The sequence below is a fragment of the Heloderma suspectum genome, chromosome 4 (assembly GCF_057233095.1).
Source record: "Heloderma suspectum isolate Gila_16-S chromosome 4, 16-S_ref, whole genome shotgun sequence".
Classification (NCBI taxonomy): Eukaryota; Metazoa; Chordata; class Lepidosauria; order Squamata; family Helodermatidae; genus Heloderma; species Heloderma suspectum.
The window spans coordinates 292,772,450-292,785,525 of NC_139461.1; the positions used below are offsets into that span (position 1 = coordinate 292,772,450).

Consider the following 13,076-nt stretch of genomic DNA (forward strand, 5'->3'; position numbering starts at 1 on the left):
AGTTTATGCAATGCCAGCCTTCCACCAGTGGAACAGACACCACTGGTGGATCAAATTTCCCCTCCCCCTGCAGCCATCTGTGCATGACCAAAAACCGCACTGGAAGGAATTTGTATTGGCCAAGTTGAGCATTAACTTCAGTTTCTTTCTAATTCATTTTATACTGTATGTTCTGTACCCTTAAGACATTTGATATACTTTGTCACACATCAGTATGGTTGCATTTAAACTCTTTCCATAATAGTCAGCCATTATCCAACTATTACAAATAGATGGAAGGCAGGAAGGAAATACAAACAAATATGATCCAACAGATTTTTAAATCAACATACCTGGATTGTTTGGCTCTGGTAGACTTTAATTACATGAAAATTAAAACTGTAAATTCCTTTTCTTGGTGCTACAAAGACAGACTCCAATGTAAAGAAATTGCCCACATTTACAAGGATCTAAAAATTAAAGAAAAAACAAAAATTAATGGAAGCATTCAGAGTTCTGGAAAAGAATGGAATTAATCTGCAATACTCACAAAATGTATTACCATGCTTATTCACATCTAAAGCTGAGGTGGCATGTGTGTGTTTTAATTTGTTCATTTATACTAATATAAACAATTTATATACTAATCAGTATAATTATATGCTAATATGAACCCCAGATTTGGTTATTCTGATATATTATAAATACAATTATGATTTGCTGACAGAGAAAGGATTTATTTGCAACAAGATTAAACTGGCCTAGAAATCCCTTTTCAAGACTGCAATTCTAGGCAGCCTTAGTTGAGAGTAAACCTCAATTAAATCCATAGGGCTTACTTCTGCGTTTGCCTGGATAGGGTCACACTGCATGTGGTTTGTATTGCTAGCTCAGAAGCTCCTGCGTTCCACCAAAGCCCCCGCTCAGTTTGAAGCATGTGCGTCATCTTGTCACAGTGAGTGGACTTGCTTGTGTGTTTAAAATCCATTTGCAGCACATTTCTCAAAGCACTCTGGTGACGCTCACCAAAGTAGCCAGGCAGGCACAAACAGGGCATGCTGGACATCAAACGTTGCATTGGCAGAACGTCAGCAGCATTAATATATGATGTTACAGCAGCATTGCAGTGATGGAATGCCTCTCACTGCAGGATCATGTGGCAGATTCAGAGCAAATGTTGAGGATTAAGGAACAAAACTGGAAGATCTCAAACCACTAATTTTCAAATGTGACTCATTTGCTGGGAAGATCAAATGATCTCAGTGGAGCACAGATACAAATTGGTTAGTTCCTGATGTGGGAGGAGTCACAGGCATGTGTACTCATCCACTACTTAGTCTATGCACATGACATCATCTGTAACTGGCAGTGAACATGTATGTCGCATTCTTACCATCCTTCCACACCCTTTTTGAATTCCATGTGTTCATTTTCTTGTGCATAGCATATACATCTGAATCCACATATCAAAGGATGCATTTGTGACATCATGTGCATGGTTCCCATGCATGCATATGCCCGTTCACCACTCAGTGTATGACTTGCTAAACTTGAGCTATGTGAATGTATATTTTCTTATAATTAACCAGATCAGGTGACTTCTTACAAGCATAAGAATTCAGATTCTCATTCAAAGCTCCCCAGTTTAAAATAGCCTTTCCATTCACTTTGCTGGAGATGGCAGTTCTCTGTTTACTAAGGGATGTGCACGTGGAACTTCCCTTTCCATTAATCTGAATGGGAAAGCCCAGTTGTTCAGGACCTTCACATGCATATCAAAGCAAGCAAAGGGTTCTGGAACCAGGTGAATAACTGAGAGGGACTGCAGGTATAATCAGCTACAGAAAGGTAGGCTCCTCCTGTGACTCTTCCAAACATCTATCCTGGCCTTTCCATAGCTGACTGTGGGATCCTGTACACTTGCCTGGTTTGTAGCTAATGGCTGCAATCAACAGAAAGTCAGACTTGTTTAAGCCCTATTGATTTTAATGGAATTTATTCCTCGGCCCTAAATACAGCCCTTAAAAATTAGCCTCATTGATTTCAAAGGAAGTGTACTTCCACATAACTGGATTCAGGCTGCGTTCTTTAACTGGATGAACAGGTCTATCAATTTCAATGGAGTTTAAGCACATCTAGCCTGTTCAAGGAACAGCTTCTGACTTTTAAACCCCCTAGTGCTTGGGTCCTGGATAACCTACGAGGGCATTTTCTCCAATATGTGCTTCCCCATGTCCTGCTTTTACCCAGATTAGTTTTTAGAAGGAACACAGTAGGGTCTTTGAGATGTATTGCCCAATCTCTCAAATGCACTTTCCAGGAAGCACTTGATAAGAACATATGAGTCATGCTGAATCAGCCCAAATGCCTACCTAGTCCAGCATTCTGTTCACACAGTGGCCAACCAGCTGCCCATGGGAGGCTCAGAAGTCAGATATGAGTGCAGTGGCGCTCTCCTGCTTGATTTCCAAGTAATTGGCATAAGAGGCATACTGCCTCTGATATTGGAAGCAATAAATAGCTATCATGTAATGTAAGAAATGCAAATGTAATTAATGATGATGATGATACAGCATATCATAAGTTTTAATCGATCCTGGAATATCTTATGGTTATGGTTGTTTGTTTTTGAGATATTTTTTTTTGAAGTTGTTTTAGATATATGTTTCTTTTGTGTATATTGTCTGTTCATGTGTTTTTTATGTAAATGGTTTTTAATCTCTGTATACTGTGTTTCTTGAGGGAATGATATTAAATGATATTCCCTCACTTGAGGGAATGATATTAAAGGCAAAACTGAAGTACTTTGGCCACATAATGAGAAGGCAGGATACCCTGGAGAAGATGCTGATGCTAGGGAGAGTGGAAGGCAAAAGGATGAGGGGCCGACCAAGGGCAAGATGGATGGATGATATTCTGGAGGTGACGGACTCAACCTTGGGGGAGCTGGGGGTGGCGATGGCCTACAGAAAGCTCTTTCTTTCTGTCTGTCTCTGGCATGGGCTGGTCCATGAAGTCACGAAGAGTTGGAAGCGACTGAATGAATAAACAACAACAATACTGCATTTCTAATCTTTGTAAACCACCCAGAAACTTTGGCTTTTGGGTGGTATAGAAATGGAATAGATCATCATCATCATCTTCATCATCACTAGTAGCCATTGATAGCCTTCTCCTCCATGAATTTGTCTAATCATCTTCTAAAGCCATTCAAATTAGTGATCATCACTACAACTTGTGGAAGCAAATTCCATAGTTTAACTATGTGCTGTGTGAAGAAGTACTTCCTTTATATCTACCCTGAATCTCCCACCAATCAGCTTCATGGGATGACCCCATTGGGTGCTAGTATTATGAGAGAGGGAGAAAAATGTCTCCCTATCCACCTTATCCACACAATGCATAATTTTGTACACCTCTATCATGACTCCCCTTACTCACCTATACAGTTCCAGATGTTGTAACCTTTCCTCATAGGGAAGCTGCTCCAGCCCCTCAATCATTTTAGTTGCCCTTTCCTGCACTTTTTCCAACTCTGCAATATCCTTTCTGAGGTGCACCATCCCCTAAAGACCTATTTGTTTTCTTAGGCAGACGTTGGATTTGGCAGATGTTGTGGTTGATGTTTTATTGGTTGCCTTACCATTTGATTTCATTTTCACTAATGAAATTCAAAAGTCCCACCACCACAGCTTCCCCTAATTTGAACCACATTGTGGTTTCCTGAGCCTTTAAAAAAGTGTTAGCTTAGAGGGCCAGCACAAAAAGTTAGGGTAGATCTCCTCTACCCCCTGTAATTCTAGCACTGCAAAGTACTTTCCTGCCTGTCTTATTACACTGGGACAAACTATAGCCTATTTTTGGATATTCTTTCAAATATTTCAGATAATCTAGTAGAATTTGGGAATTGGCACATCATGGGTTTTCCCCCATGCCCCAAAGGGCATTTTTAAAGAGCAGTGATTCAAAAAGAAATGGCTTAATGCAAGTATCCTCCTGTTTCATCATGTGGTAAGAGTGTCCTGGCATATATTATATAATTCAATTAATAAAAAACCTTTTAGTTTAACATGTGTTAAGGACTTTCCCTGTTCATTCAAGCTCCAACACACCAGGAAATTACAGCTGTTAAGGACCACACCCTTAAGAGATGTGTTATTTAGGCAACATGTATATGGTGTGGTATCCTATGCTGTGGTTAGTGCCAGCTTCACCACTACCTTGGAGCTGGATGGCTGTCAGTGGCAGAGTGGTGGACCCAAGTCCCAGGTTGGTGTGTTCACTGGCATAGGAACATGAAGTCTTTGCAACAGAAGCTACCATTCAACGTTACAAGTACAACGTTACAACAACGTTACAACTCAACTGGCAACCAATGCTATCCACATAGAATGATAGAGTTCGGAGGACCCTGAAGGTCATCTAGTTCCATCCCCTGGTGCAGAAGGCATTTTAAAGCATATTTGCTTTTAGCCAACTGAGGCTGCAATACTATACTCACTTACCCAGGAATAAGCCACATTAAGGGCACAATGCATGTTTAGACAGAGAAAAGGCCTACAACTCCCAGCATGCCCCAGCCAGCATGGCTGGCTGGGGCATGCTGGAAATGGTAGGCCTTTTTTCCTGTCTAAACATGCATAGGATTGCACCCTAAACTCAACTCATTAAACTTCTGCACTATGCCCTCAGAATCTTCCTTCAGTGGCACATCAAGGTCAAAAAGGGTTGAGTTTCTGGCATTCTACCAGAGGACTCTATTCATGGTCCATTCTTTTCCCCCTCTCATGATGTAGATATGACCTTATGAATCTCCTAGGCTAAAATGGAGTGAAAAATCACACTTTTTTTTCAAAACCTACCAATACCTTATACTTCTTCTGGGGCAAAGTGCATACTATACCTTCTCCCTTACCTCAGATGACAAACTGTTCTCCAAAAGCCATTGTACAGACAGAGAAATGTTATTACAAAGAAAACCCCATGTAAGCCTATGGGAGAAGAAGAAGAAAAACAGACAATACCTGTCAAACTGCTGGTGGTGGGCACTCATCAAACTTTAAATTCCTATAAATAAGCCACTTCTTGTTCTTTCTGCCTCAAAATCAGCATGGACCATCTGCAAACTCAGCTCTCCTACACTGCCTTTCAGATGTCTGTTGTGCCATTTTCTCAGTATAAGCCATAGAACCTCCCCACCCCACCCCACCCCCGATTTCGGGTTATAATGGTGGGATGTGATTCAGCTGACTCCCCCTTAACATAGGGCCACTACAGTGGCCCTATAACTCAAGATGTTGGCATCAAACTGCTACATGTTTGACCCACCCATGAAGATTTCAGCAGCTATGACTACAACCCAGTACCATTCAAATCAGCACAAGTTTCTGTGCTGGCTTCAGTGACATTAGCAGGAGTACTTGCATCACCAAATAGTTATCTGCCAAATAAAGGTCTTCTTCAGTGCCAATGTAAATAAATGTTCTGAGTGAGATTACACTGGTGTAGCACCTGGCATGCCCCATCTTCAGCACCGACAGCAGCAGCAACCCTGGACTTTCTTAAATAGAAAAGGCGGGTGACTAAAGGTAAGACTTGAATTATATGTATCTCCCATTACCTGCATCTCTTCTTTTGTGAAGAAGGCTTCCCTTCCTATTTTCCTAACTATTTATCTTAATTGAATAGTAAGGAAGCAATGAATATTACCCCAAGGATTTTTTAAATTAACTCTTAACATTCTTGGGCAATGACTGTTAAGCTGCTTATGAGAAGGATCCATAGTTTAGTTGTAAAGCTGCTTGGAACTCTGTCCTTGAATTCCTAAGTAAAGTCATCTCTCTTTCTTCCTGTAAACCCCTCCTTCGAACTCCACTTTTTCCATGAAGCCTATAGTTTAACTCCTTCTCCCTTGCTGAAATGATGTCTAAGTACTGCATTTGTTCACAACCATCCCTTGCTGGCCTTGCACTTTTTTCACAACCATCCCTTGCTAGCCTTCCCTCTTCTTCCTCTGTCCTCCCTCCACCCTCCTTTTGTTGTCTCCCCTGGCTAAGACTGCAATCCGATGCCCACTTACCTGGTAGTAAGCCCCATTGAACTCAGTGGGACATACTTCTGAGTAGACATTGATAGGATTGTGCTATTAGCTTTTTTGAGGGAAGGGCCATATCTGAGTGGTAGAGTGCATGGTTTGCTTGCAGCAGGTCCAAGGTACAATCCCTGGCATCTCCAAGTAGGGTGAGGAAAGCAACCTGCATGGAACCCTGGAGAGTCCCTGCCACTCACTGTCGACAATCGTGGGCTACATGGACCAATGGTCCGAGACTGACTCAGTATAAGGCAGCTTCCAATGGTTCTGGTACTGCCTTCCCCCAAACTAGTGCCCTCCAGATGTTTTGGACTTCCACTCCCCAGCCATCATGGCTAATGGTCAGGAATTCTGGGAATTATACTCTGAAACATCTAGAGGGCACCAGGTTGGGGAAGGCAGTGTTTGTGTAATACACTGAAACTGCTAAGAAACTGCATGATAAATCAGGCAGTCCTTGCATCAAATCTTGCCTCTGCCACAAGCCTGCCAAGTGGCCTGAAGCAAACAACCCTTTTCAGACTCCCATCTGCAATAGCAGTGCTGATAATACTGGCCTACCCTGTAGGATAGTTGTAAGGATTGTGACAAGGTAATGCATGCAAGTGCTCTAAAGAACCCCCTAAAGCTTAAACTGCCCTTATATATTTTAATGCCATTTGCATTGTTTTATTGTTTTGTTATTGTATTATTCTGTTTTATTCTTACTGTACCTTCTTTTTTTTTAGCAGTTTGAGGGTTTCCTTCTGGACACATCCTGATATGTTTTGATGAAAGGCAGTTTTAAAATGTTTCAATAAATAAAAAGCTTAACCTGAAGTTTTATTCTTCTCCTACTTTTTCTATTCGAAGCAATTTTATGTGCATGTTAACCTGTGAAGTCCCCTGTAACTATTGATGGAATAATAATACTTTAATTTGTACTTTGATATGGAATTGTATGGTTTTTATATATTGGGTTGGTTGGTAGGTTTTTATTGTTGTGTACACCTCCCTGGGTTCCCTTGTGGATGAAGGGTGATTTATAATTTCTTTGGAAATATATCAAATAAATAAATAAATAAATAACATGAAATGACATGAAATGAAATGAAATGAAATGCTTTGCATATAAGGTCTGTGGCCCAGCCTCTACAGCATCTTTTATGGAAGACTGGAAAGGGATTGTGCCTAGAGCATTGCTGCCAGTACATAGACCATGCTGAGCTAAATGGTCCATTGATGTGACACAGTACAAGACAACTCCATCACATATCTTAGTTTGTGGAAATCAAAAGGAAATATTGCAAGAGTTCTACCAGAGTCATTCTTAGGAGGCATCTCACATGCCCTTTACTCCCAGCAACACAATATACTGGTGAAACTGAAATGTGATTCACCTCCATAACACCTCAGTCCTAAACACCTTTGTATGGGTTCAATGGGAAGTTAGTTCAGGCTGCAATCTTTATACACACTTCCCTGAGAGTAAGTCCCATCAAACTCAATAGTTCTTACTTCTGAGTAGGCATGTACAGGGTTTCACTGTAGGTTAGCTTTGCCACTGTACACTGAAATCAGTAGGACTTTCTTCCAAATAATGTAATTATGGACCAGTTAGCATGGGGATTGACTTCAGTTGTGGCAATTGAACAAACATTCTTCTTTACGTGCTGCAAGTGACATATGTTGGCTCCTTGTTCAGCCTTGATTGGAATGAGTGTGAAGATATCAGAGTAAAATGTGAATGCAGATGAGCGGGCAGTTTTGCACAGGAAAGCAGGAAGTTAAGAGCATAGTAAGAAGAGGAGTAATTAATTATGTGGCATTTTTAGATGATGTACAACTGGTAGGAGAAAAACAGACACTTTTAAAATTCAAGGTGCATGACCTGTTCCTGAAGAGAGAGGAAAAAACACTCTATCTTGTGTTTCACTTCTTTCCCATAGATACAGGCAGCTGTCTGATGTTTTGACCATTTCCAAGTCTCTTACATATCCACCTGTCTCCTGGCCTCTTGAAAAGGTTAATGACAGAGTGACTGAGTGAGGTACATGATTCCCAGAACTCTTTGTAGTCATGGGAGAGGTCAAAGATCCATCATTCTCTCTGAGAATATGCTTTGAAAGACTAAAGAGTAACTTATGGGGCTTAATTAAACCGCTGGGCTAATATTTGCAAAGACAGGCTCTTCCACCTGCTATCATGCATAATGAGAAGGGGTTGATAAAGAAAATAGCTGATGGCAGTGTATTAGACAATTCCCAAGAAGACACATACATTTCAAACTGGAGCTAACACAACATAATTGCAATGATTTCCCCCCTCCTATTACATGTGGGTTTGATACTACCAAAATTACACCCTTGTAAATTGTATAGATTTCAATGGGAGAGATCAACACACATGCTCTGAAATACAGGGACGTTTTTCACAGTGGCAGGATTGTACAACAGACACACACACACACAGAGAGAGAGAGAGAGAGAGAGAGAGATTTTATTCCCTCTGCTGTAAAAGGAGCAATTCATATTTATAAATGACTTGATAAAACTGACTTTGGAGGGGGAATGAATTACTATTTCTGTTTCATCCAAAGACTGGATAAAGGAATTATTGGTGTCTATCTCTGAGGAGTAGGTTAGGAAGAAAAGAAAAGAGATATGGGAAGTCTTCACAATAGTGTAAAACTCTGCAGTGATGCAACTAAGGTGCAGTGAATTTTCAAAGGACTGCCCCTGTATTCCTCTCTTAGTGTTACCTGATCTTTGATTCCTATATTCATGCTATATTCACAGCACATTTATGCCACTATGACTGCACCAGTAGGTCATGGGTTACAAGCTGTGACTAAAGCCTAGATTTGGATTTTGACACCTTATAAAGCTATAAGAAGGTTTTAACTACAGGGGGAAATATGGATGCAAACCAAACAGAAATCTTCCACAGAATTGGGAATTATCTTGGACATCTTCACCTCCTCCACTGCCCCTGGCTTATAAACTTAAAGAATTGCCACACATTTCCTTCATATATTGAATTGTCTTAGAAAGATTGCAATCATAAGCACACTTAATTGGAAGTACATCCCATTTAGGACTTACATCTGAGTAAATATTCTTCAGATCAGACTAGAAGAGTGCAGAAACAATGTGACCTCTTCATTCTTCCACTGTTTCTGCCTCCAGTAACTTCAAATCACCTAAACTGACTGCATTCCTCAGTTATCTGGTCTTTCTTTTTCTGATCTCAGATACAGATAACTTGTTTAAACATCACAAGAAAGTGGACTAAATAGAATGTAGGTGGTAGGTTCTCATTGTTTGCAAATGTCTAACTTTTGAAACTCACATAATCCACCATGAGCCTTTAGTGTAGAGTGGAACAGTAGACAGCAAAATCAATAAGTAATAAAACAAGTAGTTGGATTCTCAGAGCAAAGCAGTCTGCATGCTCCTGGTTACAGCCTTATGATTAATCCAGTCCAAAGACTTCTAACGTGCAAATGCAGCCTTGCCCGGTAAAGTGAAATGGTTATTGAACTTCACTGGTAAGGCAGAAGACTGTGTGTTGGAAGAAAATGAGTCAATTGACCAAGAGTTTCCACCACCACTTTGTAAGTTTCAGCCCATTGCTTTCAAAAGAGCATTAAAGAGTTCACAGATCGACTCTCACCTGTTGATCCCCACCTACTCTCCTGAACCGATCTCATCTCAGTGTCATGACCAGATGCCTCCCAACACACATGCACCACTTCTAATCTAATTCCTTTCCCCAAGACAAAAAGCATTTCATCCCTTAGCCAAAATCAGGTTCCAAAATTCACTTTCTCCCCCACCCCCGCCAACGCATCCCTCTAGCATGACAAAATAATTAGCATGTCCTCCTTTGGAAGAAAAGGTGCTCCTTTGTTTTTCTTTTTACCTGGTCGAAGTAGATGATCCTGGTTTTGTTGCTCATCTCGGAAGGTTCATGGTTGGTACTCCTAACCGCAGAGAAAGCAACCTTAGAATTAGCAGCCCGTACAGAGATCCCCAGAGGAGAAGAGGAGGCTCCTTTAGAATCAGTAGCCGGGTTGGAATCGCAAACTACCAAGCATTTCCCTTCTAGAACGATGGGCTCCGTGTCATTCTGCGCCCAGACGGGAAAAGAGGGGAGAGCCAAAGCCAGGAGGACGGTAGGTACCATGGACAGCGCCCTGCTTGAAGCGCCCATGTTCAGCACCAAGAGAGCCGGACAGCGAACGCCTCTGCGCGGTGCGCCCCAACAACGCCTCTCCTTCCACCTCTCCCCACGCTTACACACACCACGCCACAAAACCAGCAATAGCAGCCCAACCAGCAGCGGGAGGAAGAAGAAGTAAAAACAACAACAATCGCTACCAGCACATCAGCATCAGTAGCTTCTTCTCCTGCACACTTCCAGGATTTCCAGGAAAAAAGTCCGTGTTCCCTCTTGCTTGCGTTCCTTTTTTCTTTTCTTTCTTTTTTGTCCTTTAAAAAGCTCGTGAAAATACCCTTCCGAACACCTCCCAGACAAAATCAGCCCTTCCCAGTGCCCCGTGCTTCACCGTCCAACCCCCCCTCCACATCCAGGAGGAGAAGAGAGGGGGGAAGCCCTAAGGTGAATTATTGATGAGAGAGAGAGAGAGAGAGAGAGAGAGAGAGAGAGAGAGAGAGATCAGGAAGAAATAAAAACATTTGACGTAGCCATGATTCGTTCCATTGTGATTCTGTCTCCCTTTCTTATCCTACAGTAATTTAGCAGACGCGCCCAGCTATTGACGGCAGGAGCTTGCCCTCCAAACGGGCTCAGACTGTGGCTGAGCTCATTTGCCAGCCAGGATGCTTTGCAAAAGCGGAGTTTCCTCTCTCTTTACCACAATTCCCCCCAGCGTCATGGCATATAGAAGCACGCCCAACCCTTTCTCTCTGTCTCTCTCTCTCTCTGCACAACCATTGCCTCCTAAGCTATTTGAGTCTAGGAGTGCTTCTGGATACCATATCCACCTGTGCTATAGTCCCAAGCATAACTTTTCAGATCATCTTAAAGACCATACATAATAGGAACATTTAGTCCCAAGGAAACCATTCTGGCTATGGGCTAAGTGAACCTGGTATATTTTGTTGCATGTGTGCCTGCCTGTATGTTTATGTTTTAAATATTGACCCAATGATCAGTGAAATCATTAGGGGAATACAACAGCATGGGATATTATTAACCCTTTCAGGACTGTGGAATAATATGCACTGCATTATTGAAAGGTGGGGTGCTGTTAAATATGTGAATGTGTAAGAAACACGCTCCCCACTCATCTCGCTCTCTCTCGTGCTCTCTCTCTCTCTCTCTCTCATACACACACACACACACACACACACACACACATTATCTGGGTAAGGAATACCACATTTAGTTGATTCAGTTTCTTGATGAAGCAACACAGTGGTACCAAGCTTCAGACAAAAGTAATTGGAAGATGGTTCCCCCCATGTTCTCAGACTATCATGATGGACTTTGTCAGGTTGTACTCTAGTGCACTGTCTAGTGGCTCCTTTTGAACATGTTGCCAAGTGATGTACCAGTTTATTTCCTTAATGTACACTGTATAGGAGGAAGGCAAGAGACAGCTGAAGAAAACTGACAATGGCAGTATAATTGCTTAGAGTTGCATTTCAAGGCTGTTTTGTTTTTCCTACCTGTGCCATTCATTCTTCCTATGCAACATCCTTCCAGCCATTGACATAAACAAGGTTAACATCTGTTTAAGTCTCTGAAAGAGGCAGCAGGGAGTGTTTGTTTATTAAAACACTTATACCAAAGATTCCCAAGGTGACTAATGATGTATATAAAACAAACTTGGCATAATAAAATCCACAGGAACATTTAAAATTAAACTCAACTTGTCAGCAAGAGAATTCAGAACAAATACAGCAAGGATAAAAACATCTTTACCTGTCATGCAGGCAGCCATTAATATGTACACAATGAATGAATAGGGGGAGGAGTTCCAAAGATGAGGTGCCACAACTGAAAAGGCCCACAGGAATAAGAATGGTTCCTTATTGCTACCATTTGTGCCTCAGAAGGTGGCAGAGGTCTCTGAGCAGGCTTCTAAAGAATATCTTGGTGGTCAGGTAGTTTCTTATAGGAGCAGGTAGTCTTACAAGCATGCTAAGCCAGACTGTTTAGGGCTTTGTATGTCAAAAATAGCACTTTTAATGGTGCCTCAAAACAAATTGGAAGCCAGTGTAGTTCTTTAAGATGTTTAGTGATAGAGGTTTAGGAACAAAAGACATGCTTTATTTTGAAGGCATGTGTGCTGTAGTGGTTACACTAGCACTCCCCAACTTGGTGCCCTCAAACCACAATTTCGATCATCCCCAGCCAGCTTTGCCATCACAATGTACTCAAAAAAGTGACATGAGAGCCAGCTGAGTATCAGCAGGGTAAGGGAGGGCTCCATAGAATGCCTATGAGGATCCCCCCCCCAAAAAAAAAACAATGTGAAGCTTATCAGACATAGCTCTGCACACTCATGGGAGAGGATGGATTGCACCAATAGTTAATTGTATATATCAGGAATATTTTTTTTCATGTTTTCATTTAATAATGCAATGGTTTTGACATTCCTGGTGCTACTTGTGTTTTGCATTTCAGATCTGATAGCCATTGACCATGAAAGTGGTCAACCCAGTCCCTCTCCTTTGTTCTGTGTTTTTTCTTCCCCTTTTGTTGGGATACTGCATTTCATGCAGTAATGAATTCCAGGGATGGCCAACTGGACCCAACCTCTGAAACAGCTTAATCTGGCCTCCAGTGGCCCTACCAAATGTTCATCAGGTTCTGGTAAGATTTTTCACTTGCAATTTCAGTTATAGAGAAGGAAGTGCCCATATGAGCTGTCTCCTGTGAATTCTGCAAAGGCAAAGGACCACTGCCAATCCACCTCTTTTAGGCAGGACAGTCATCAGTCCATCCTCTACAGCATCCAAACACATGCGCTCCATTCCTGTTGACACCATTTCTG

At 41.7% G+C, this 13,076-nt stretch overlaps 1 protein-coding gene across 1 annotated transcript in view; it reads right to left on the bottom strand.

Annotated features, from left to right (window-relative positions):
* CBLN4 (cerebellin 4 precursor) overlaps positions 1-10,264 on the bottom strand; it is a 31,482-nt gene extending 21,218 nt beyond the window's left edge. The window contains exons 1-2 of the mRNA XM_084848396.1: positions 9,974-10,264; positions 333-449 (exon numbers count right to left, since the gene is read on the bottom strand). Of these exons, the coding sequence (XP_084704522.1) occupies positions 333-449; positions 9,974-10,264 (408 nt within the window). The remainder of the gene's footprint in view (positions 1-332; positions 450-9,973) is intronic.
* Positions 10,265-13,076: the final 2,812 nt, after the last annotated feature.